Source organism: Callorhinus ursinus, unplaced genomic scaffold (assembly GCF_003265705.2).
Source record: "Callorhinus ursinus isolate GAN/ISIS: 27379988/994484 unplaced genomic scaffold, GSC_fseal_2.0 scaffold8, whole genome shotgun sequence".
NCBI lineage: Eukaryota > Metazoa > Chordata > Mammalia > Carnivora > Otariidae > Callorhinus > Callorhinus ursinus.
Window position 1 is genome coordinate 29881172 of NW_027397070.1, and position 23773 is coordinate 29904944.

The following is a 23773-nucleotide window of genomic DNA, read 5'->3' on the forward strand; positions in this document are numbered from 1 at the left end:
CACATTGTGGCTTTAAAATTAATGTATGTATAGCGGTTACACCAAAATAACCAAAACATGATAATAGGACATAGTTTATGTTTTTAGTGCCCTTAAAGATGAAAGTTTTTTTAAACTTCTTGGTGTTCTTTTCTTTCTAGTTTGGGTGTATAAGAGTCTGTTTATCAGAAATATTTTAGCACTGATGTTGGTTTGACATTTTTTTAAAAATCTATGTAAACATGACCCCAGACAGCTGTGTTTAATATAGTAAAGAATCATGGGGAGACTTTACAGTGTTTCTTGTTGGGACTTAGTGTATGTGTATTTTAGTATTTAAAGGATGGGGTTTGGGGCTTTGAAAATGAGAGGGAGGTTGCCTAACTCATAGCTGAATGCCTGCATATCTAGATTGTTCTGTCCTAGAGGTTATGAGCAACATGAAAGTTGTTTTTACTCTAGCGAAACTGACAGTATTGTTAGAAACCTTTTGTGGAAGTTATTTGCACATCTGCTGGTGAGTAAGATTTTCTTTAAAATCTGACATTGCATATGAATGTTTTAGGTAACTAGGGTGCTGGAAAAAAGCTGCTACTCAAGCCAAACTACTTTTTGCTTTGCAGAAAAGTGACCATGACCTGGAGAGTATCCTCTGTGTCTCCACCTCATCCACCTTCCATCTCTGAGCTCGCAGTGCACTAGGTCAGGAAATGGTGGGTGGAGTTGCTTAACTGCATCAACTTCCTGGGCTGCCCAAGTATTGATTATTCATATGTTCCATTTAAAAGATTGTTGCTGATTGGCTGGTTTCTTTTAAATCCTTAGGTTTAACATTGATTCACTCTAGTGAATGCTTGCCAAGTACAAGGCACTGTGCTGCATGCTCTGTGAGAGCTACAGAAAGGAGTATGATTACTCACACCTTTCAGTTTACAGTATAGTAGGGGAGAGGAAGACAAGATAGACAACGGTAAGTGTCCCAGGGGAGGCATATGGTAGCCATTCCGTAACACTGATGGGTGAGGGTGGGGCAGTGGATGAGACCTGGGCAGGGAGGGGCCCAGCGGGGTGAGCAGTTTCAGTAGTTCTAGTGGGTAAAGAATGAAAAAGATGGTGGAAAAAAGGACAAATGGCCACTGTGAAGGTGAAGGAAAAATACAAGGAAGAACTAAGGCCGGAGCTGTTAATTAGAAGCCATGAGATTTTCCAAAATTCTGTGCAGAATTGTTTGTGTGCTCTGGCCTTTTTTCTTGGGCAGAGAACTTTGACTTTTTCTGAGATTCTGAAGTGTCCCGAATCAAAAAAGATGGAGAACCACTGCTAACTTATCAACCTTTGATAACAGAAGGTATTGAGGCTTTGTAGAGAAATTAAGTCATGGGGTAGTACAGTATTTTCTTGGGGGAAATAGGATTTGGAGGACCGAGTTTATGAAATTGTCTCTGGAGCAGGGCAGGGATTGCCTTGTCAAACTGGGTGTCCCACCCAGCAAATTTGGTGGATCCATTGGTAGATTGCATGACAGTGAAGGGTAGGTGTTTTGAGTCAAAGGAGTTTCCTAAGCATTATTTCCCCCGTTATTTGGAGGCCAGATTGATGGAGATGTGGGCTACCCGGATGCTGTTGTAGAACAGTTCCCACTGCTTACTTTTCATGGAGCTCCTCTTATGTGTAAATTGTTCTGTACTTGATCCCATGGGGGGAATGTATAAAATACCACACAGGGACCCTGCCCTAAAGGAGTTGATGGTATGCAATGCTTTCCTTTTGGCTTTTTGTTCAGCTTGGATCTGTGTATGTTCAGTTAATCTTTGAGTCTTTGATCATTTCCTGGGCAAAAGAAACATTTCTATTAAAATGAACTCAAAATGACTTTGGTCTGTGACTTAATTTTCCTTTTAAAGAATGGAGAGGGCGCCTGGGTGGCTCAGTTGGTTAAGCGACTGCCTTCGGCTCAGGTCATGATCCTGGAGTCCCGGGATCGAGTCCCACATCGGGCTCCCTGCTCGGCAGGGAATCTGCTTCTCCCTCTGACCCTCTTCCTTCTCATATGCTCTCTCTCTCTTTCATTCTTTCTCTCAAATAAATAAATAAAATCTTTAAAAAAAAAAAAAAGAATGGAGAACCACTGGGATTTGAGGATTTAGGAAATACCATCATAAATATACTATACTCATAATTAGGAAGCTCTGTACAGCTGATTTGGTGACTTTGGGCAAATCATTTGACTCTTCTTACTGTTAATTTTTATATCACACAGCTTTAAAATGTTATAAGGCACATTTTATTTTTTAAAGATTTTATTCATTTGAGAGAGAACACAAACGGGGAGAGGGAGAAGCAGACCCCTGGATGAGCTGGGGGCCTAACATAGGGCTTGATCCTAGGACCTGGAGATCATGACCTGAGCGGAAGGCAGACACTTAACCATCTGAGCCACCCAGGCACCCCTATAAAGCACATTTCAAAAAATGATTCATCCCCTAATACTCTAAGATGAATTGCTTGTATAACTGATTATTTAAAATATTCATTATACTTTAATTGATCAGTTTCCACATTTGTGAAATGGGAGTAGATAATAATAATCATAATGTATGTATCTCATAGAGTTGTCCTGAAGATGAAATTAATGCACATACATGCTTAGTAAATATCAGTGGCTACATTATTAATAATATTTTAATACTATCATTTTCCCCTTCCCCATGGGTGAATGTAATGGGGTGTATTGTTATAAAAGAATTTATAATGAGATATCTGTAAATAACAAAATTTCCTATGCATTTATCAAAATGTTTAAATTATATTTATCTTTAAAGTTATGGAAGCTAAGTGCATTTCTACATAAGGCTGATTTGGGTATTAGACTGCTCATTTAGGTTACAGAATGAGAATGAGGGAATTGAAAGCTGTGTCTGTTTAAATAAGAAATGGATGGGGCGCCTGGGTGGCTCAGTCGTTAAGCGTCTGCCTTCGGCTCAGGTCATGATCCCAGGATCCTGGGATCTACATCGGGCTCCCTGCTCAGCGGGAAGCCTGCTTCTCCCTCTCCCACTCCCCCTGCTTGTGTTCCCTCTCTCGCTGTGTGTCTGTCAAATGAATAAATAAAATCTTTAAAAAAAAAGAAATGGATTGATTGGTCTTTTTTAGGGGGGATTGATTGGTGTTGATCATTGTTGTCTTTCCGTTCTTTTTTATTTGACTGTGTCTGCTTTTTCTTTTATCTTTTTTGTTGTTTTCTGATTTATTTCCTGTTCAGTTTTCAGTAACTGGTGTGGAGTAGAATTTATATTGGCCCGTGTCTGAACCAAGAAGGAGTGATACATCAGATAACCTGGGGCTTAGTGGAGAGGGACTTAAAATGAGTCCTGTGGAGCTGTTTCACCCAGGAACCACTGAAGGAACTCCACAGTTTCCTCCAAATCAGACTGTATGCAGCTTCACCCTCTTTGTGCATATTGAACATTTCTAGGCTCATTCATCCATATTTTTCCAAATGCTTCTAATTATTTATCCTTTTTAAAAACCAGTAATTATGGAAAAACTCAGTTATGTACAAAAATACAGAAATAGTGCAGTCATAAACCTGCACTTAGCTATACCCAGCTTCAACAATTATCATCTCATGACCAGTCTTGTTTGGTCTATACTCCCAGCCATTTCTTCTCTCCCATATTGTTTTGAAGGAAATCTCAACTATCCTGTCACTTTATCTAAAAAGATTTTAAGAAGTATATCTAAGAGATGAAGACTTAAAAATACATACATACACACATACATATTAATTTTTATAATATGTCTATTTGGCTCAGCATCCATGTATTTAGTTGGTTTCCTAAGTTCTTTTAGCAGGTTTTTTTTGTTTTGTGGGTTTTTTTGTTTTTGTTTTGGTAGGCTCCACACCCAACACAGGGCTTGACCTCACGACCCCAAGATCAAGAGTTGCACGTTCTACTGACTGAGTTAGCCCGGTGCCCCTTGTTAACTTCGTTTTTTAATGTATAGTCGTCATCCCCCCCCATCTCTCAGTCTTTCTAACTCGGAATTTGCCTGAATAAACCAGCCTTATTTTGTTCTGTTTGCCTGTAGTCTAGGTTTTATTGTTTTGTATCCCTCAGATGTTTAACATATTTTGTGTTTCCTATAAATTGGTAGCTGACTCTAAGGGACCAGATTAGAATTTTTTTTTTTTAATGTCTTCTTTTCCTCCATCAGGAGCATGTGCTGTGTTCCAGGTTTGTGATATTAATAGCTACAATGCCTAGATCCATTAATTCAGTAAAAGTTGGAAAATGGTAACATATATTTCTGTCATTCCTTCCATTTATTTTGAATCAAAACCTATGAGGAAATAAAATTTTAATTTAAGGCATTAATGGCTTTAAGTGTATTTATTACATCCATGGATCATGATCTGAGCCAAAGGCAGATGCTTAACTGTCTGAGCCACCCAGGTGCCCCTCTCTGGAAGCTTTTACATTTTTAAAGAAACAGTGAATTTATTTACTGTATACATGACTGCTGACAAAAGTCTTCACTTGCCAGATCTTTTGTCTGCATTGTTACCGCAAACAGTTTTGCTTGATGCATTAAAACTTGTTACCCTGAATTTTTACTTTTTGCCCCTTTTTTTCTATGCTGAGGGATACGCCTTTTTTTTTTTTTTTTTTTTTTAAGATTTTATTTATTTGACAGAGAGCGAGAGCAGGAATACCAGCAGGGGAAGAGGGAGAAGCAGGCTTCCCGCAAGCAGGGAGCCCGATGTGGGACTCGACCCCAGGACCCTGGGATCATGACCATAGCCGAAGGCAGACGCTTAACGACTGAGCCACCCAGGTGCCTGGGATAAGCCACTTTTTAATTCATTACCCATAATGGGCTAGCCTGTGCCCAGCTGGCTGTTACAGTACTTTGGTCAAGATCAAGGCCCAACACAGGGTATATGTCTGTCGGCCGACTTGTGGCGTGGTGTTGCATATACACCCAAATTTTGTGCTGTCCTCTTGATTTTTCATATCAAATGTTATTTGGCACCTAATGGATTTTTGAACTGTGTTTGTGGCTGGCCTTAGAATCTTTAACATTTATTTCCTAGGAGAAATGACATCTTTATGTCCAAATTATATTTGGTCAAAGAGGATATATGTTAAAGCTCTGATCAGTTCTTTGAAAGTACTGCATTATTTTCAAAGAAAGTATTACCTTAAAAATGTGTTAAAATTTATATAAAATGTATATATGGAAGAATGACTGGTTTCAAAGTAAAATAAAAGCATCAGGTCACTCAAGGAATAAAATTTTGCTATGTGAGAGGGTAGAGATTTTCCTTTGTTTTCTTTAAGAAATATTAGAATAGGAAAAATAAGATCGTTTTAACAGGAAAGCTAAATATCTGAAAATCTGTGGAAGTGAAATTTTCTTGGTAATGCTCAATGTACTTTTCAGGATATATCAATGATTTGGGGGGGACTAAACTTTTTATTGGGTTTCATTGGATTTTGATGTTCATTCTAGTGGGACCTACCAAATTGTAGATTTCCCATCGGTTCAGGTAACAATGAATTGTGATATTCCAGAATTAGGTGTTTGGCATTATGTCAGAGGAACAATAGGAAATAACTTTGTAAATTGTTGACTGGATTAATGTAAACATGGTAAGTTTAACAAAAACATAATACTTGCAGTTTGTCTCTGTCCCCAACAGTTGTTTAATAAATCTGAATAGCCTGAGCAAGTGTTCTTTTCTCTAGCTTCCTCTCCCTCTTCCTCCCTACTCCAAGAAAAGCGGGAGAGGAGGATCCATGTAAACTCATCACTAATTCAGTATTTTGCAATACTGTAAAACTGTTAGGTGTTGCTTCTATTGTGATCACAATAGAAGAGCAAAGTGGTGGCTCCCCTTCCCAACTTGTTAATACTCCATCCCAGGACCCTGAGGTCATGACCTGAGCTGAAGGCAGCCACTTAACTGACTGAGCCACCCAGGCACCCCCTTGGGAAGTTAGCTTTGTTTGGTCTTTAATCATGATACACATCCTATATTAGACAACCATGAAGCATGTATGTTCTGTATTTCCCGTTCCTTCTCACTGAGTGCTTCAGCCCCTCCCCAGGGACATCACTGGAGCCCACGCCAAGCAGGGTTGGGGAGACCTGGCAAGAGGTCCTGTTCCCTCACGACCCCAGGTGATGACTGAGTCCAGGGTTGATCGGGGACTCCTGATGACCACAACAACATTGTGGAATGGACAAGGGTCCATCATCCTTAGAGCTGTGGCTTAGGCATTTTATTTTTTGTTCATTTGATTTTTTTTTTTTTTTTTTTTTTGAGTGCAGTATCAGAGTTTAGAGGGATTTTTGTTTTCTTGATTAACATGATTTTCCAGGTTGTTGCGTGCAGGACATAGTGGCAACCTCAGCCTTAAACTTTGTTTCTGCTCCTACCCCGGAGCCCCAGACAGCGTGGGGAGGGTCTGGCTACCCCCTGCCCAGCCACCCTATTGTAAGGAAACTCCTTCAGATATTCAACTGGCTTCCAAGGGTAGGGGGGAATTATCGTGAATTCTAAGAATGATGAAAGCTGTGGGCAGTGAGTTCTGGAAAACTGTGCATGTGCTTCCAAAGGCTAATCTCTGTATTGCTCAGTATCTTTTAACAGTAAAGAATTTTTCCATTAAATTGTGCACTATTAACCATCCAGCCCTCCCGAGGCAAAGGTCAAAGGTCCCACGAAATGGCTTTAGAGAATGTTCTTTGAAAAAAAGGAGTGAACTCTCTCCCTCCAGAATATTAGCCCGCCCACCCCCCAGTATTTTGGAGCTTGGAGTTCTGTTTGACAACCACTGTCTTTTCTGGCTTAGTTCAGGTTTTTTGTTGTTGTTAAGGCACTCAGTGGGAGTTGGATGCATTCTGTCAGTGTTTAGAGGCTTATGAAGGGAAGTCCTTTCTTATGTCTCCACCTGTATTCCCATCCTCCTGGTCTTGGCACTTTTTCTACTTTAACAGCCATGGAAGTAATTTCTACATGCTTTTAGATTATATGGTTTCTTATGTGATATGGTATGTCTGCTTTAATTCATCACAGTTCTGTGTAGAGGTTTTATGTGTCACTGAAGAAAAACTGACCCAATTTGAAAGATAAAAAGCTCTTTGAATAGATGCTGTGAGGATTATTTAATTTTATTTGTGTCATAATTGGACCTAGGTTTTTTATATTTTTTGTTTGTTTTGTAACAAGGAAAATAGATCCAGGAGACTCTTACCTAATTCTCATCCTAATTCTACCACTATCTAGCTGTGGGGCTTCAAAAGTCATTATAATAGCTTTATTGCTTCATTTGCAAAAACAAAGATTTCATTATGTATACATGCAGTATTCTGCTGGAGTTGCTAATCATAAAAAGAAATTGGTTTTAAGATGTTCTCTGAAGCTTTTTTTTTTTTTTTAAAGACTATTCATTTGAGAGAGCAGGAGCAGGGGGAGAAGCAGAGGGAGAGGAGAAGCAAACTCCCTGCTGAGCAGGGAGCCAGATGTGGGGCTGGATCCTGAGATCGATCCTAGGGCTCTATCCTAGGACCTGGAGATCATGACCTGAGCCAAAGGCAGATGCTTAACTGTCTGAGCCACCCAGGTGCCCCTCTCTGGAAGCTTTTACATTTTTAAAGAAAGAGTGAATTTATTTACTGTATACTTTTATCCCCTCTAAAGGTATCATGGGAATGGTCTTTCAAGGACTAGTCTGTTTTAATTCCTCTGGCCTTTTTAAGTAGGCTCCACGCGTAATGTGGGGCTTGAACTCAGGACCCTGAGATCAAGAGTTGTATGCTCTACCAACTGAGTCAGCCAGGCGCCCCTCCTCTGGCCTTTTGTAAAGGAAGAGTGGCTCTTACTATTCTTTTTTTTTTTTTTTTTTAAGATTTTATTTATTTGAGAGGGAGAGAGAGAATGTGGGTGCATGGAGAGAGGGGCAGAGGGGGAGGGAGAAGGAAGGGGAGAGAATCTCAAGCAGACTCTGTGCTGAGCATGGAGCGTGACATGGGGCTCAGTCTCACAACCCTGAGATCATGACCTGAACCAAATGCTTAATGGACTGAGCCACCCAGGCATCCCCCCCTTACTGTTCTAATAAAAGTTGACTCCTTTTTGGAGTGCATTCCTGTACCTTTAATGAAGCAGAAAGAAACAGGAAATAACTTATCTTCTAACCTGTTTTGATAGGCAAGGCTATCGACTAAGAGTGACAAGTTAGAAAACAGGCATCTGCTTTTGATTTTTAGGCTTCCTGTTAGCACTAAGCCTATTATTAGCACTAGGAGAAATCTCATCCTTTCTCCTGTTCTGACCCTGTGTTGCCATTGTCATTGATCAAGTTTATTCCCCCATACACCAAAATTAGTATGACTCTTTCAACTTTGGGATTTATCCAGGCACTTTTTTTTCTAAGCAAAGTTAAATTCTCTTCTATGGCTCCATTTTGGGATTGTATACTTTGTTTAAAAGTGAGAGTTCTTCCCAGCTTTTTAAAGCTGAAAACAGAAGTTAGAGTCTAAAAGGCTTATTTGGCCTTCAGTGGAGGAAAGTTGTTCAAGTTTTAATTGATTCATTGTTATATCTCACCTTATTCCTGGAAAGGATTAAGGTGACAGGTACATACGAAGACTTTCTCTTTCACAGCCATGCTTTGTGAATGAGTTGCTAAGGTTCACTTTATCACCTTCCAGTCGCTCCTTCACCATGAACTTCTGGCTCTGCCCTGCTCACCCACTGTAGTTCTTATAGTGGGGTCACCAGGGATCTCCTTCAGTTTTTCTTGGCCAGACCTGTGTCAGTCTGCCTACTAGATATCTGTCAGGCAACACTTTTTAAAACCGAACTTAACCTCTCTTCCCCTGCTCCAAATCTGTTTAGCCACCTTTTCCACTATCTCACTAAAAGGTACCACTCTTCATCCAGTTGCTGAAGCCATAAGCTGAGGACCCATCCTTGACACCTCTCCCTCAACCTCCACTTAAAATCAGCAGCTAAAGTTCCTGTCTGTTGTGGCTTATTAATACATTCACTTACTGTCTCTGCTCACAGCACCTTAGCCAGACTGTTTCTCACTTACCTCAGTTTCCTAAAAGCATCATTTACTTTTGAACCTCTTAGGACTTTGTGTATCTTGCTTTAGGGCTTAGCTTAGAAAATCAGGGATTCTCTGACCTATGTCTGTACCCTCAAGACTAAGCTTGGTGCTGGTGGTTCCTCTCGTCCCTTCCTACACCCCTTCCTTCCGTGTGTTGTCCTCCCCACCTCCTTGCATGGGCTTTCCCAGCACCCATATTCTCTTTATAAACACACATCACATTCTATTGGAATCGCTTATTGACTTCTCTGTCTCCTTCAGGGCAGCGACTATGTCTTACTCATAATTGCACCAGTAATATCCAGCCCAGAGTGTTCAGTAAATTTCTGACAATAAATGGATAGTAGGAAATGGGGTGGTGGTTATTTTGAAAACAGTGTTGAAGCTGTTATGTTAGTTTTATGGTTCTGGTTGCTTTAAAATTTGCATCTTAAGTGCTATGATTGGCCTTCATCTACTACTGGGTCCTATAGGTAGTGGTTCTGTGCATAAGCTCCCAAAATGTGAAGTAGAGTAGGGCAAAGCAGGACTGAAGCTGATAGGTTGGCTGGGTGGGCTCCACTTTGCATGCCATTGATAAAGAGGTTAGGCTTTCTTATGGGTAACGATCATGTAGCAGAGATAAGATGGCTGCTTAAACTAGGGCATTGGAGCCAGAAATGAAGAAGAGGGAGCACTTTAGTGACCTAGTGATTGGATATGGGTCAGGGAGGAGGAATCTTTAAGTGAACCAGCTTTCTGGCTTGATTGGCTCGGTCTACTTGATGCTTTTATTAACTAGTTGTGTTGATTCTTGAGATTCTGACATCCAGCCATGTCTCCAATAGGATATGAAGTTTGGGAGAGCACACCACTGGAGAGTCATCAGTATATGCTTGTTAGAACTACAAGACAGCACTTACGTATGTAGCCTGAGTAATAATGGTCTAGAAAAAGAAGGAATTCTGAGGAACATGGACGCTTAAGGCTGGGGAAGAAGAGAAGATAGCTGGGGAAAAAGCAGTGTCAAACTGAGGAGTTGAAGTTAAAGAGGAAATTTGGCCATAAAGAGGCCATTGACTTTTTTTGTGCTTTAAAGAGAAAAAAACAAGTAAGAAAATGGGTCTGTCTTTAACCAGCTGTTAGAATAGTTGCTTGGGTCTGGACCACCTGCAGGGTTTTCTGTTGGGCAGCTCCACCTCACCCCTCAGCCCAAACCCAGAATCCCATTGGCATTCTTACAGCAGATCTAACACATGACCTTAAATCCTGTCCAAGTTAAATCTAAAGGTTAAAAACAGCAGAAAATCTGGATCCAATCCCAGAAATTCTGATTCACTGGGCCCAGGGATCTTAATTTTTTACAAGGATATTTCTGATTGTCTAAGGAACATTCATGTGTAGGTAGGTGCCAGAGCCCTTCATTTTATTTAATTGCAAGAAAGCAGGACTTTATTATGGTGCACTTTAAAGTACAGTTGTGATGAAGAGATTGGCAACCATGGAAACCTGGCTGGAGCTTTCCACAGTGCCTGTGTTTATGGGGGTGTGGTGAGGGTGGGCAAAGCCCCACCATCTGGTGTAATCTGTTAGAGATGTAAAGTTGCTATCTTACAGGTTTTGTGGCTGATGCCCCTGGTGCCCTGCATCATATCCTCGTGGTCTACCACTGATTTCAACCCAAACTGATTGCCAGTTTCTCACTTCACTCTAAGTCTTGCCAACACTTTTCTGTTTTCTGCCTCACGACCTTCAAGCCCCAGCAAAGGAAAGAGGGAGGTTGATATCCTCGCCAACCTTTAATTAAGTAGGAGACAAGAGCCCATGCCTAATCGTTGTGCTTCCTTCAGGGGTCCCACAGACTCGTCCCCTACCCTCCTGCAGTCACCCTGTTTGCATCAAATGGCTTTTTCTCCTTCCCAGTTGTACCTTCCCTCACTTCTGTTCCCTAAGATCATCTCTTATTTTAATCCTGCTAAAACCCTGTCCACTATCAATGTGTCAGTTGAGCTGACTTCACAGGTTAATAAATGCAAACAAAAGCCTTCCATAATTACATTAGTTTCTTCTTAATGTCCCTGCCTATCAATAATAGCACCTAAAATAATGTGTGGGGGAAGAAGGCAAAGAGAACATATTGTGCAATGCAGAATGGCACACACATTGCTGAAGTTTAAATTTATTCATAGACACTCGGTAATGAGATCATTATGTGAGAACTTATTGAATTTTTCAACAACCTCCATTTCTTTGATTTCACTTAGAGAATGGTTGAAGGGAATATGAAAAACCAGAAAATTGTTGACACAGCACTAGATGTGTCTCTTTTTATTCATATATATTCATCTTGTTCTTGAAGAAATCTCGGTGGGTCTTTTTGTAAGACTATATAAATGATAGAAAACTATCAAAAATGCTATAGTGTAGGAGAGTGGGAAACATCACAGATTTAGGATAGAAATTACCAAAGATCATCAACAAACCAATCTGACCTATTTGAGATATCTTTGAAAAGGTACTTTGTCTTAAATGCAAGATTTCTCTTCACCTAGCTAGAAAATATTCATATTCCTGTTTCTTCTTTTAGCTGAGCCCAGACTCAAGGAAGTAAGAGTTGAAAGGTGAACAAACTTGTCCTGGATGATCACTTTCATCCTTGACAATTAAAATTAATATTTGAAAGCAATTATCATAGAGCCTGACATGTTGCAGGCCATCACTAACTGTTATAAGGTGAATGATAAAGGAATATGCTGAGTTGCCAAATATGTATGTCCTAGACTGGTGTCCCCATGAGTGAGAGTAGGGAAATGTTTCTATTACTTGCTAGATTTGTGGGGGCTCTTGCCACCAACCTCTGATTGCAGATGTTTATTTTTGTCTGTAGGTTTATTTTGTAGGAGACCAGGCATCCCTACAGAACACTTTTCTCAATGCACAGTGCTCTGGTAACAATGGATATTTTATTGTAAAAATTGATGAGATTAGATAATTTAGTATTCCAACCCCTCAGTCAACATTTCAAGTCAGACCCAGAGAGGAAGTGACTTGTCTGAGTTAAACTCACCAAATCTAGCTAATTAATGATACAGCAAGGACTAAAACACACATGTAAATGTGTGTAATCGCATGTAATCATCTTTCTAATTTCCAAGATGGCTCTCATCTCCTCCAGCCTTGCTCAGGGAACAAAACAGGGCATTGTTTTTTTGAAATAGTGCCAAATGGTTTTTAGACTTAATAAGGATTATGGAACGGTTCTATATTTGATTTAAGGTATTTGGAGGAAATTTGACAGTTAAGAGCTTATACAAATAGATGATTTAGAAAATCAAGACTAGAGGTGCCTGGCTGGGTGGCTCAGCTGGTTAAAACGTTCAACTCTGGATTCCAGCTCAGGTCATGATCTCATGGTCATGAGATTGAATCCTGTATCGAGCTCCCCACTCAGCGTGAGTCTGCTTGAAATTCTCCCCGCCGCCCTTCCCCCTGCCTACGCATGTGTGCGTGCTCTCTTGCTCTCTCAAAGATAAAAGATCTTTAAAAAAAAAAAATCAGGACTGGGCGCCTGGGTGGCTCAGATGGTTAAGCGTCTGCCTTCGGCTCAGGTCATGATCCTGGAGTCCTGGGATCGAGTCCCGCGTCAGGATCCCTGCTCCTTGGGAGCCTGCTTCTCCCTTTGCCTCTCTCTCTCTCTCTCTGTCTCTCATGAATAAATAAATAAAATCTTTAAAATAAAAAAAATAATAATAAAAAAATAAATCAAGACTAGTAGATGGGCACAGTACATAAGCAAACAGGTGAAAAAGTAGAAGCATCTGAAACTGAGCAGTAAGAGAGCAGCATAGGAGGCGGTGCGACGTTTTGATAGACTAGTAGCAGCCAAGAAAACGCCAGCCATGACGGCTTAGAAATAGGGTCGGTCTGCTAGGGATTCTGGCCAGCTCGCCTTGTATTTGGAGGTTTTCAGTAAGTTAGTTATTTCTTTTTAACATTTGAAGGACTGATTTTATGTGTAGAATGTTAACTAATGTCAGTTTCTGAAATTCACTCTCTTCAGCTTCAAATTTACCAATTTATTTTCTGGCCTATACACCACAGAAAGTGGTGGTTTTGCTCTTGTGATTCTTGATCCGTACATTAAAAACTAGCTGAAATGAGAGTTGGTATGGTAAAGATTTAATGAACTGACAAAATGTTTCTATTACTTGCTAGAATGGTCAGAAGATTATATGTTAACTTTTCTAAAAACAAAAGTACTATTTTAATCAAGTATGTATTTCTTTCCTGTAGAGCCTCTGTTATGCACCTAAAGCCATATTGGAAACTCCAGAAGAAAGTGCGACCTCTGGAAATCAGCAAGGAAACTCTGAGAACTTCTATGAGCCACCAAGAAGCTATAGATGATGAAAAATGCAAAGCTAGCTACGTGAAACCAAGTGTCTTTCCTTCACCCTCTCTTGGTAAAGCATCATCTCGAAAGCCTTTTGGGATTCTTTCTCCAAATGTTCTGTGCAGCATGAGTGGGAAGAGTCCTGTAGAGAGCAGCTTGAATGTTAAAACCAAGAAGAATGCACCATCTGCAACAATCCACCAGGGTGAAGAAGGGGAAGGGCCGCTTGATATCTGGGCTGTTGTGAAACCGGGAAATACCAAGGAGAAAATTGCATTCTTTGCAGCCCACCAGTGTAGCAATAGGATAGGATCTATGAAAATAAAAAGTTCCTGGGATATTGATGGGAGAGCTACTAAAAGAAGGAAAAAATCAGGGGATCTTAAAAAAGCCAAAATACAGTTAGAAAGGATGAGGGAAGTCAACAGCAGGTGCTACCAGCCTGAGCCCTTTGCGTGTGGCATCGAGCACTGTTCTGTGCATTATGTGAGTGACAGTGGTGATGGCATCTATGCCGGGAGGCCTCTGTCGGTCATACAGATGGTCGCCTTCCTTGAGCAGAGAGCCAGTGCCCTGCTAGCTACTTGCACGAAAAACTGCACTAACTCACCTGCTGTGGTAAGGGTTCCTGGGCAGTCCAGAGGTGTGCTCTCAGCCTCCGAGCCCTTTTCTGCTCCTGGAGCTTGTGAAGAATCCACGGAAAGAGGAAATCCTGAGGTTGGGGAACCACAGAGTGAGCCAGTCCGTGTCCTTGACATGGTAGCCAGGCTGGAGTCTGAGTGCCTGAAGCGGCAGAGCCAGCGTGAGCCTGGGAGCCTCTCGAGGAATAACAGCTTCCGTCGGAATGTGGGCCGGGTGTTGCTTGCAAATGGCACTCAGGCTAATGAAGGCAAAACAAACAAAGGCACCTTGGAGGCACCAGACACTCAGGTGAATCCTGTGGGGTCTGTATCTGTGGACCGTGGCCCCTCAAGAGCTGACCGTTGTTCTCCTAAGGGAAATGAGGCCTGGGACAGTGCTCCTCGGGGCTGTCCGCCATTGCCAGCAAGTGTGAATTTCCTCACGGACAGTGCAAAATTTGAGCCGGATCAGCACACTGCTATGAAAAATGGCGATAGATATGATGTGGAAATGACAGAGGAACTTGCCGGGTCACCTTTTCCTCCTCACACCTGCTCTCAAGCCATTGAATTGCCCACCGATGCTGTTGATTGTATGAGTAGAGAGCTCGCACCGCTTACTAGCCAGAGTCCTGATCAGAGAAGAAGGGGATCTTTGTGCATTAGTATCACTGTGTCCAAGGTAGAGCAAGGCCAGCCTTCTAGTTCAGAGCCCTGCGAAGATCCACTTCCGGGGATGTTGTTTTTTTTGCCACCTGGTCAGCACCAGTCAGACTGTTCCCAGTTGAGTGAAAGCACAAGGGGGACTTCTGAGGCCAGCCAGTTTCACGATGCTGCGGAGGGTGACAGTGCATCGGAGGAAGAAAGGGTTCCCGCAGATGCCTTTGTCCTGCCAGCATCTCCGGTGGAAAGTACATTACCGGTGCTGGAGACAACCGGTTGGAAGAAGCAAGTGTCTCATGACTTTCTGGAGACCAGGTTTAAAATCCAGCAGCTTTTGGAGCCTCAGCAGTACATGGCGTTTCTGCCCCACCACCTCATGGTGAAAATCTTCAGGTTACTTCCCACCAAGAGCTTAGTGGCTCTCAAATGTACCTGCTGCTATTTCAAGTTTATCATTGAATACTACAACATCAGACCGGCAGATTCCCGCTGGGTGCGAGATCCACGATACAGAGAGGACCCTTGTAAGCAGTGCAAGAAGAAATACGTGAAAGGGGATGTGTCCCTGTGCCGGTGGCACCCTAAGCCCTATTGCCAGGCATTGCCCTATGGGCCAGGATACTGGATGTGCTGCCACCGGTCTCAGAAGGGCTTCCCCGGCTGTAAGCTGGGGCTTCATGACAATCACTGGGTCCCTGCTTGCCACACCTTTAATCGGGCAATCCATAAGAAAGCAAAGGGGGCTGAAACTGAAGAGGAATACTAAAGTCTGTGTGAGAGGCGACAAAAGGACTGATTTTTAAAATTGCAAACCACCACCTAGCTCTACCATTCAAGTGAATGTTGCCTCTCAGAGCCTGCACTCTAGGAGAATCTGTACTTATTCCATCAGGACTGCCATTGCTCAGGCTTTTTTTTTTTTTTTTTTTTTTTTTTAACTCTTGCTTTATGAGCTATACAAGGAAATTGGTCTCATTGTTTTAGAGTGGCGCCATTTGGTCCGGGGTGGTATCTCACAGTTTGATTCACTTGGCTGTGAATATGCCTGTTCTCCCAAATCAAATCCATTCTCAAAGGACAAAGACTTGCCACCATCAAGGACGTTCAGAAGAGTTCATTGCAGACTATGCAGGCAATCCCCAAAAAGGGGTTCCAGAAATGTTTTAAGCACTGGCACCATATTTGAAATAAGTGAATAGTGTCCTATGGAAAGAAGAGCAGCACTCTTTGGATGAAAAGTATGCTTACAAAGGAAAAGTCAGGCACCTTACCTTAGCCCTTGTATGCTTGATCTGTGCGATTGAAGTTTGTGGTTGGAGATGGATTTCATGCCCTGTGGTGTTTACAGTGTATATAATGGTTGTGTTTTCATAGGGCTATGAAAGTGCACATTAAACCCGAGCGCCTTTACCTTAGATGAGTGCTTTTGGCCCCTCTGTAAATAACACTATTAAATCCAGTTGTATATAGTGGACAACAGACTGAACATAATCCCCACAATGCAGCTAGGATAGTGTTGCGGCTACAATTGTGTGGTTTTTTTTTTTTTAATTGTCTTGTCTTAAATTTGTACATCCTGTATAAAATATGAATGTTTCCCAAATAAACTATGAATGTTTCCTGTATAATATATGAATGTTTCTGAGAAGAAACTCTAAATAGTTAAGAGGTTAACCTGTTGAAGATACCAAATAATGGTTTAACTGGACAACCTTATAATTAGCATAGAGAACAATCCTTTGTTATATTTTAGTGATCCTCCAAGAATGAGAAGATATTATATAGTCAGATTATAACATTCTTGTCTACTTTACTCTTTCTGTCTGGTTACAAATTTTTTTTTTTAACTTCAATAAAAACATGCATCTTAAATGGGACCTGCGTTGCTGACATTTTATCTTCCTTTTTCGAGGTAATTAATAATGGAGGATTATGTTGTGAATTGAAATAAGAATTTAAAAAATTTTTTGAGTCGTTAGGGGATGGGAGAGAGAAAATTGTTTTTCTGCCATGGAAAAGAGACCATCTTCAGTTAACATTATGAGCTTACATTTTTGCAACACTTTATGCTTATTTTTTTTATTTGTCGTAACTGCTACATCCCCTGTTGGAGGCCTGTGTCACAGCTTGTCTAGTAATCGTTAAGTCAGTGAGGAAATACTCAGGTCTGTGGTCCTGTAGTGCTGGGTGGGGCTGGAAGGTGTTGAGCCCCAAAAAGCTGCTAGGTTGGTTTGAAGTCAGGTACCCACCAAAGCGTGTCCGCTTCACGCTGTGGAGGAGCATGATGAATGTTGCAGGGAGGTGATGAGTGCAGGCCATGATGGCCCTGAAGGAGAGGAGAGGTAGAGGTTGAGGAGGCTTCGGCTAGGTCAGCCAGGCAGAGTGGGACAGGACAGGAGCCAGGTGGAGCCAGGGTCACCCGTGGCCGAGGTGCTGGTGGCCATGGAGCAGCTTCCACACTGGAATCTGCCTTGGGCTCTCCTGCCCCTTAGCCGGAGGCAAGCTGCTCCTTCCTCCCTGAAAAGGCAGGGTACTAAAACTGAAAAGTGTCTCTCAATGCCAAACAAGTCTGTTCCTGTCAAGCAATGATAAGGATACCTCTGACCGCACTAGGCTGGAGCCTGTGACACGGGTCGGGGAGAGGCTGAGAAGAGCTTACCTTTCCTTCGTGGTATCTGTGCCCTTCCTCATGACTCGCCGCAGCGGAGGTATGTTGGAAATGCTTTTCAGTTCGAGTGCCCTGGGCTGAAGTTTCCAGTGCTCGCCCTTCTCCCCTGTGGTTTGCTTTAGACTGGCAGTCTCCGCACGCCTTCCTGATAGCTTCGTCATGGCTCAGGATTTAGGATTAAAGCTGATCTGCACACACAGGATTTAGATGCAGCTGGGCATGTGGAAAGTGCCCAGAAAACCCAGCTGTCGCCGTTACTAGCTGTTGGTTCTACGTTTGCCCAGGTGGACGCACAGAATGTCTTGCTTGGTTTTCCCAAGCCAGCCATTCCGGATCTGGGTTTTGCATGGGACACAAAGCCATGACTCGGGCTGACTGAGAGCAGAGGACAAGGTAAGAATGCCCCAACCCTGTTTTGGCATGTGATCCTCGGGGGCCTTGGAAGTCACTGACGACCCCTTTTGAACATTGTGGCCGGGCCCTGTTCCCAGTGCTGTCTGTGTGAATGATGGAGAATTTTAGCAGGTGGCCTCAGAGGCCCCCCCCCCCCCAACCGCCCCTGCTCCTGATTTAGACGGGTGTAGCTTTCCCCTGAGGGGAAAGGTGCTGTGCGTCAGAGCCCCCTAGTGCCAAGCTGCCCAGAACAGCCCGCGTTAAATTTCTGGCATCAGTGCAGCACTCCCTGCTTTGCTGCGCTGCTGTAGGATTGTGGACCCTAGCTGCCTCCCGGCCGTGGGGACCCAAATAAAGACTTCCACCTTCGGCTTTTGTTCAGAGGCTTTGGTGTGCCCGTTTCCTCTCCCACCGTTAGAAAAAAATCAGAGAAATCTGGGAGTCAGAGAGCCCTCTGCCCCCATCTCTGGGGCAGTCTGGCTTTGTCCCCTGCTCAGTGGAGGACATCAGATAGCCAAGGCAGGGATGAATTGGAAATGGGAAAGGGGCAAAGAAAAAATTTGTTTTCAGGCCTTATCAAAATGACTCTGGCATTAAAATGGCCATGTGAAAGGATCATTCAAGACTGACGGCATACCCTGCCTGAGCAAACTGCTAGCTCTGTGCTCGGGGTACCTCCTTGGGGACCACCCTGCCCTGTCCCACCCTCATTTGGCTGCCATCTACATCTCCTGCCGCTCTCCCATTTTATGGATCGGTCTTGCTCCCCCACTACTGTAGCTTCAGAGAGAGCAGCTTGGTCATGCCATCCCCCCGGTGCCTCACACACAGTACATGCTGCTAGTGACCATGTTACTGTGAAGGGTGCTGGCACGTTCTGGTGGCCCTGGGCTGTGCTGTAATTTTCCATCCCAAGTACGAGAAACCTGAAGTGGGAGGATTAAAGGGATCTAGGAGGATTAAAGCTGGTTCCATGGGGCCATTCTTGGTTAGGGATGTTCCCAAAGCAGCTCTCTGAGTTTGCTGGGTAACCGTCAGTTGTGCATTTGGTATGATCTGGGCTCTGTTGCTGGTGGCTCTTCTGACCACAGGCTGCTTTGGGCCTTGGGGCTGCAGAAGGCTGGGGGCTGACAGTTATTCATGATCTAGGGGCTCCCTTTCCGGGCTCTGTCCGAATATCCCTCCTAACTTGGACTTGTCAGGGTGTCCCTGCCCGCCTGTATGGACTGGCCTTGGAGCCTTTTTCTTACATGGGTATTCCCAGGCATCTTCCACAGCTTTCACTGCCTTCATTCTTCACTCAGCAGACTGGCTATCCTCCTCTCCTTCATCCCACAAAAAGAGACAGCCTGCCTCAAAACCGGAATGAAGCCAGTCTGCCCCAAACTCCCTGCTGTGTATACCGTAGCCTTCACTGATGAGAGCTGAGGTTACATAGCTCTCCTTGTCAGGTACCAACGTTGTGCTGAAGTGCGTTCTCTGCCGTGCACCTCACCTAGCATTTGGGGAAGCTGGTCCTTGCTACCCCTGCTCTTCCCCTGGGTTCAAATGAGCTGGTGTTGCAATCTTTGTGAGTCGGTAAAAGTACCTCTGGTGGGGAATGTGCAGTCCCTTCTATTGATGTTCATGCTGTTCCTAAGTTTGTGGCCATAGCGAGTGTTTGCACAACCTCATGGGAAGAACAAACATCTTTGTGGTCATGCTCCCTTGGGTGACCTCCAGTGTATTTATGCCTAAGCAAAACCAGTCAGGCAGCACCCCTATTCTAGGCAGCTCATTGGACCTTGGTGTTAGCTTAGAGGAGCGGAGCCACTAATGTTGGTAGCTGAGGAGTCAGGAAGAGAGGGGTGATAGTCTCTTAAGCTGCAACAAGTCTTGTGAGAGGTGATGTTCCTTTAAAAAGCAAAATGAACTCCCCCCACCCCCAGAAGGGCCCTTCCATCCACTCTTTAGTTAGCAGAGAAAAGGCCTCAGGACAAATTAGTTAGAGGACCCTTTGTCTCACATTCTCTTTGGAACAATGAAACAGCAGGAATTCGGTTCTAAAGTTGGCATTTAGGGGAGAAATGGCATACAGCTGAAATTACTCTTGGAAGTCCTCTGTGTCCATCACCCGGTAGAGAACGATCTGTGCCACGCGTAGGCGTGAGAAATGTCTAAGGCGTGAAAGGGGAGGTGCTTTTCTGTGCACAGCAGAAACAGGCTTGAGGGATGGGCACGCTCCCTCCCAGTTAATCACTGCCTATCACCCGTGCTCTTTAAATTACTTCCTTTCTCCCCCCGCCCCCCCCCCAACAGTTGATTTCCAAACTGGCATTTTCAGGTGTCAGTTAAGTAGTATGAAGAGTATGATGCAGTTCTTCAAAAACCAAATTCAAACTAAGTTGCCGATCAGTAGAATGTAGAGAGCGAGACTGTGTTTGTGTCAGTCCCCGCCTGGTATGAGGTGAGTTAGACGTTCCATTTGCACAACTGAGTGCAGTCCGGTGGGGGTGTGGGTGTTGCCAGGCCTGACGCAGCAGCCTTCCCCGTTCCCGGACTGAGCCGTTGGCCTTCAGTCTGTTCTTCCTCATCAAGCCCCCTTTCTGGAGGCCGCTGAGCAGGATTCTCCTGCAGGGCATGTAACCTGCCACTTTCATTTCAGCCCTGATTGACTCCTGAGAAGAGATCGGTGATGAGGCTGCCCCAGTATGCAGCTGGGACCTCTCCCGTTACCTGTTTCTTCTCTGTGGCGAGTGGTCTTGGCTTAAGGCCCCTCAATCTGTTCTGGTCTGTGCTCTGGTTCTTCACTGCACAGGGTCTCAATAGGAAAGTGGGGGCACACCCCAAATGAGTGAATTCAAGGAGGATTTATTATAAGGGTGTAGGTAGAGGGGCAAGCCTTCCCCAGTATTTTTGTGGCTCAGGGCAAGAATACAAGTATGACCCTTCTGCAGGCCCTCTCTGGCCCCCCATCTTACTTTTTTTCACATTGATGACATGTTGAAATAATATTTTTGGGTATTTTGAATAAAATATAAAAATTTTTACCTATTACCACCTTTTTAATGAGACTAACAAAATTTAGTCACATATGCAAATTCCATTATTTCCACTGGACAGTGCTTATTCTGATTCAGTAGTGCCCCAAATTCTGCATTTTTTTAATACACAGACTCATTTATAATCCCATCTTTTAAAAAATATTGGAGTGTAGTTGACAATGTTCTCTTAGTTTCAGGTGTGCAACATAGTGATTCAGCAATTCTGTACATTACTCAGTGCTCACCACAGTGAGTATAGTTACCATCTGTCACATACAGTGTTGTTGCAGTATTCCTCCCTATGCTGTACTTTCCATTTCTGTGACTATTTTTTAGTAAGCTCTATGCCCAGTGTGGGGCTTGAACTCATGACCCCGAGTGAGCTGTATGCTCTACTGAGTCAGCCAGCCAGGCGCCCCCGTGACTGACTTTGTAACTGGAAGTTTGTACCTCTTAATCACCTTCTCGTCTCATCCTTCCCCTCTACCCCTCTGTCGACCACCGTTTCCCTATTGATGAGTGTGTGCATTTTTTTGAGATGAAATCATGGTGTTTCTCTGTGTGAATTATTTCACTTAACGTAATACCCTCTAGGTGCATCCACGTTGTCACAAAAGGCAAGATCTTGTTCTTCTTTATGGCAGAGTAATATTCCGTTGTGTATATACACCAGATCTTCTCTATTCATCTATCGATGGACATTTGAATTGCTTCCATATGTTGGCTTTGTAAATAACAAACACTGCCATAAACATAGGGGTACATATATCTTTTTGAAATCAGTGTTTTCATTTTCTTTGGGTAAATACCCAGTAGTGGAATTACTGGATCATGAGATAATTCTATTTTTACTTTTTGAGAAACCTCCATACTATTTTCCACAGTGGTTGCACCAGTTCACATTCCCACCAACAGTGAGTGCACAAGGGTTCCTTTGTCTCCACATCCTTACCAACATTTGTTATTTGTCTTTTTGATACTAGCCATTCTGACAGGTGTAAAGTAATATCCCATTGTGCTTTTGATTTGCATTTCCCTGAGATGAGTCATGTTGAGAATTTTTTCATGTGTCTGTTGGTCATCTGTTTTAAGATTTTAAATAATCTCTACACGCAATGTGGGAAACTCACAACACTGAGATAAAGAGTTGCATGTCCCACTGAGCCTGCCAGGAGCCCCTGTCTTCTTTAGAAAAAATGTCTATTCAGGTTAGGACTTGGATTGATTTTTTTTGTGTGAGTTGTGTAAAATATATATGTATTTTGGATATTAACCCCTTATTGGATATTTCATTTGCAAATATCTTCTCCAATTCAATAGGTTGCCTTTATGTTAACAGTTTCCTTTGCTATGCAAAAGCTTTTATTTTGGTGTCATCCCCAAATCCCATACTGTGTATGCGTTGAGTTTTATGGTTTCAAGTCTTGCATTTAGGTCTTAACTCCCTTTTGAGTTTTTCCGTGTGTATGGTATAAGAAAGTGGTCCAGTTTCAGTAGCTGTCCAGTTTTCCCATTTAGAAACTGTCTTTTCCACATCGTATATTCTTGCCTCCTTTATAATGTAGATTAATTGACCATATACATGTGGGTCTATTTCTGGGCTCTCTATTCTGTTCCGTTGATCTATCTGTTTTTGTGCCAGGACCATCATGTTTTGAGTACTATAACATTGTAGTATATCTTGAAATCTGGGGTTTATGATACCTTCAGCTTTGTTGTTCTTTCTCAAGACTGCTTTGGCTATTTAGGGTTTGTGGTCCATACGAATTTTAGGATTATTTGCTATTTCTTTTTTTCCAGGGTATTTTCTCACCAGATCCTTGGAGTGTGCTGGTGGTGGCTCTCTCTCATTGACCATTTCACAGCTGAAGTTTAGAGGACTTGCCCAAAGCCCACTCCATTTTGTTGATGTAACTTTTAATGACCACCCATCCGTTAAGGACAAAGTTATCCTCAGTGCTTCCCATCTGCCTCACCCTGATTCCTGCGTCAGTCATGATGTAACTGGGGTAGGCACTAGACAGGAGCATGGTTTTTAAGTGTTACCTAAGGAGGTAGAGGGGCACTAGCCCTGAAGCACATGCCGTATCTGGGAACCCTTCCGTTTCCTTGCCTGCGTTCCTCCTGCTGCTGGGTGGCTTTCTGCAGGCAACAGTTCCGTCGTAATCACTCCTGGTATCCCTGTTACCTGCAGGTAACCCCTCTCTGTAATCTAACCTGAAAGGGGGTGGAGGGAAGGGGGAGTGATTTTCCAAACTACTTGGTTTTCATCTCAATTTAATAGATCCCCTCTAACCTCCCATACTTCACTTTCTCTCTTGTCCTGAAAAGTCTGGGCAGGTTCCAAATGGGCAACCTCCCCACGGAGCTGCTGTGAGACACCCAAGTCACTGTAGGGCATGTGCATCATATGATGGCTACAAAAGAAAAATGCATCTTTAGAGATAAAGTATGTAACTGGGAAGCAACTAGTTCTTGCCAGCTTACCAGAGAGGGACCGTTACTGTTAATACCACCATGAGCTATAATTTTTAGGATTACCAGACCTTTTTCCTTACCTTAGCAAAAGAATTCTTAAAAAATTACCCTATAATCTGTATAAATTATTCCAGAGCTAAATCTCATTTTTGCTTCCCTCAATGTATCAATAGAAACAAGTAATCAGTTTGAAAAAGACACACATATTAGCAAAGTACTGTTAAAAGATTTATTGCAATAATACAATAAAAGTTTAGAAAACATTTGTTATGACTCAAACTGGTTTGGAAGTCGCAGAGTAATAGGAAATTCCTGCAACATGACACCACAAGGAGATTCTCAGATGTAGTTCTTCTAAAAACAGCATGCCCCCAAATGTTCTTTCCCAAATTATCAATACATGAATCCTTAAGTGAATTCTGTCCATACACCCAGTGTTGACATACTGT

The 23773-nt window shown here is 42.9% G+C and overlaps 1 protein-coding gene across 12 annotated transcripts in view; it reads left to right on the top strand.

The window, feature by feature from the left end:
• FBXO34 (F-box protein 34) overlaps nt 1-16639 on the top strand; it is a 78237-nt gene extending 61598 nt beyond the window's left edge. For 6 of the 12 annotated variants that reach the window (XM_025869991.2, XM_025869987.2, XM_025869988.2 and 3 more), the window contains 3 exons: nt 603-681; nt 805-949; nt 13380-16639. In XM_025869991.2, the coding sequence (XP_025725776.1) occupies nt 13390-15528 (2139 nt within the window). In that variant the 5' untranslated portion in view covers nt 603-681; nt 805-949; nt 13380-13389 and the 3' untranslated portion in view covers nt 15529-16639. Of the gene's footprint in view, nt 1-602; nt 693-804; nt 950-13379 lie in introns of all 12 variants that reach the window. The other 6 variants (XM_073895256.1, XM_025869993.2, XM_073895255.1 and 3 more) reach the window with 3 other exon arrangements.
• The last annotated feature ends 7134 nt before the right edge of the window (nt 16640-23773 follow it).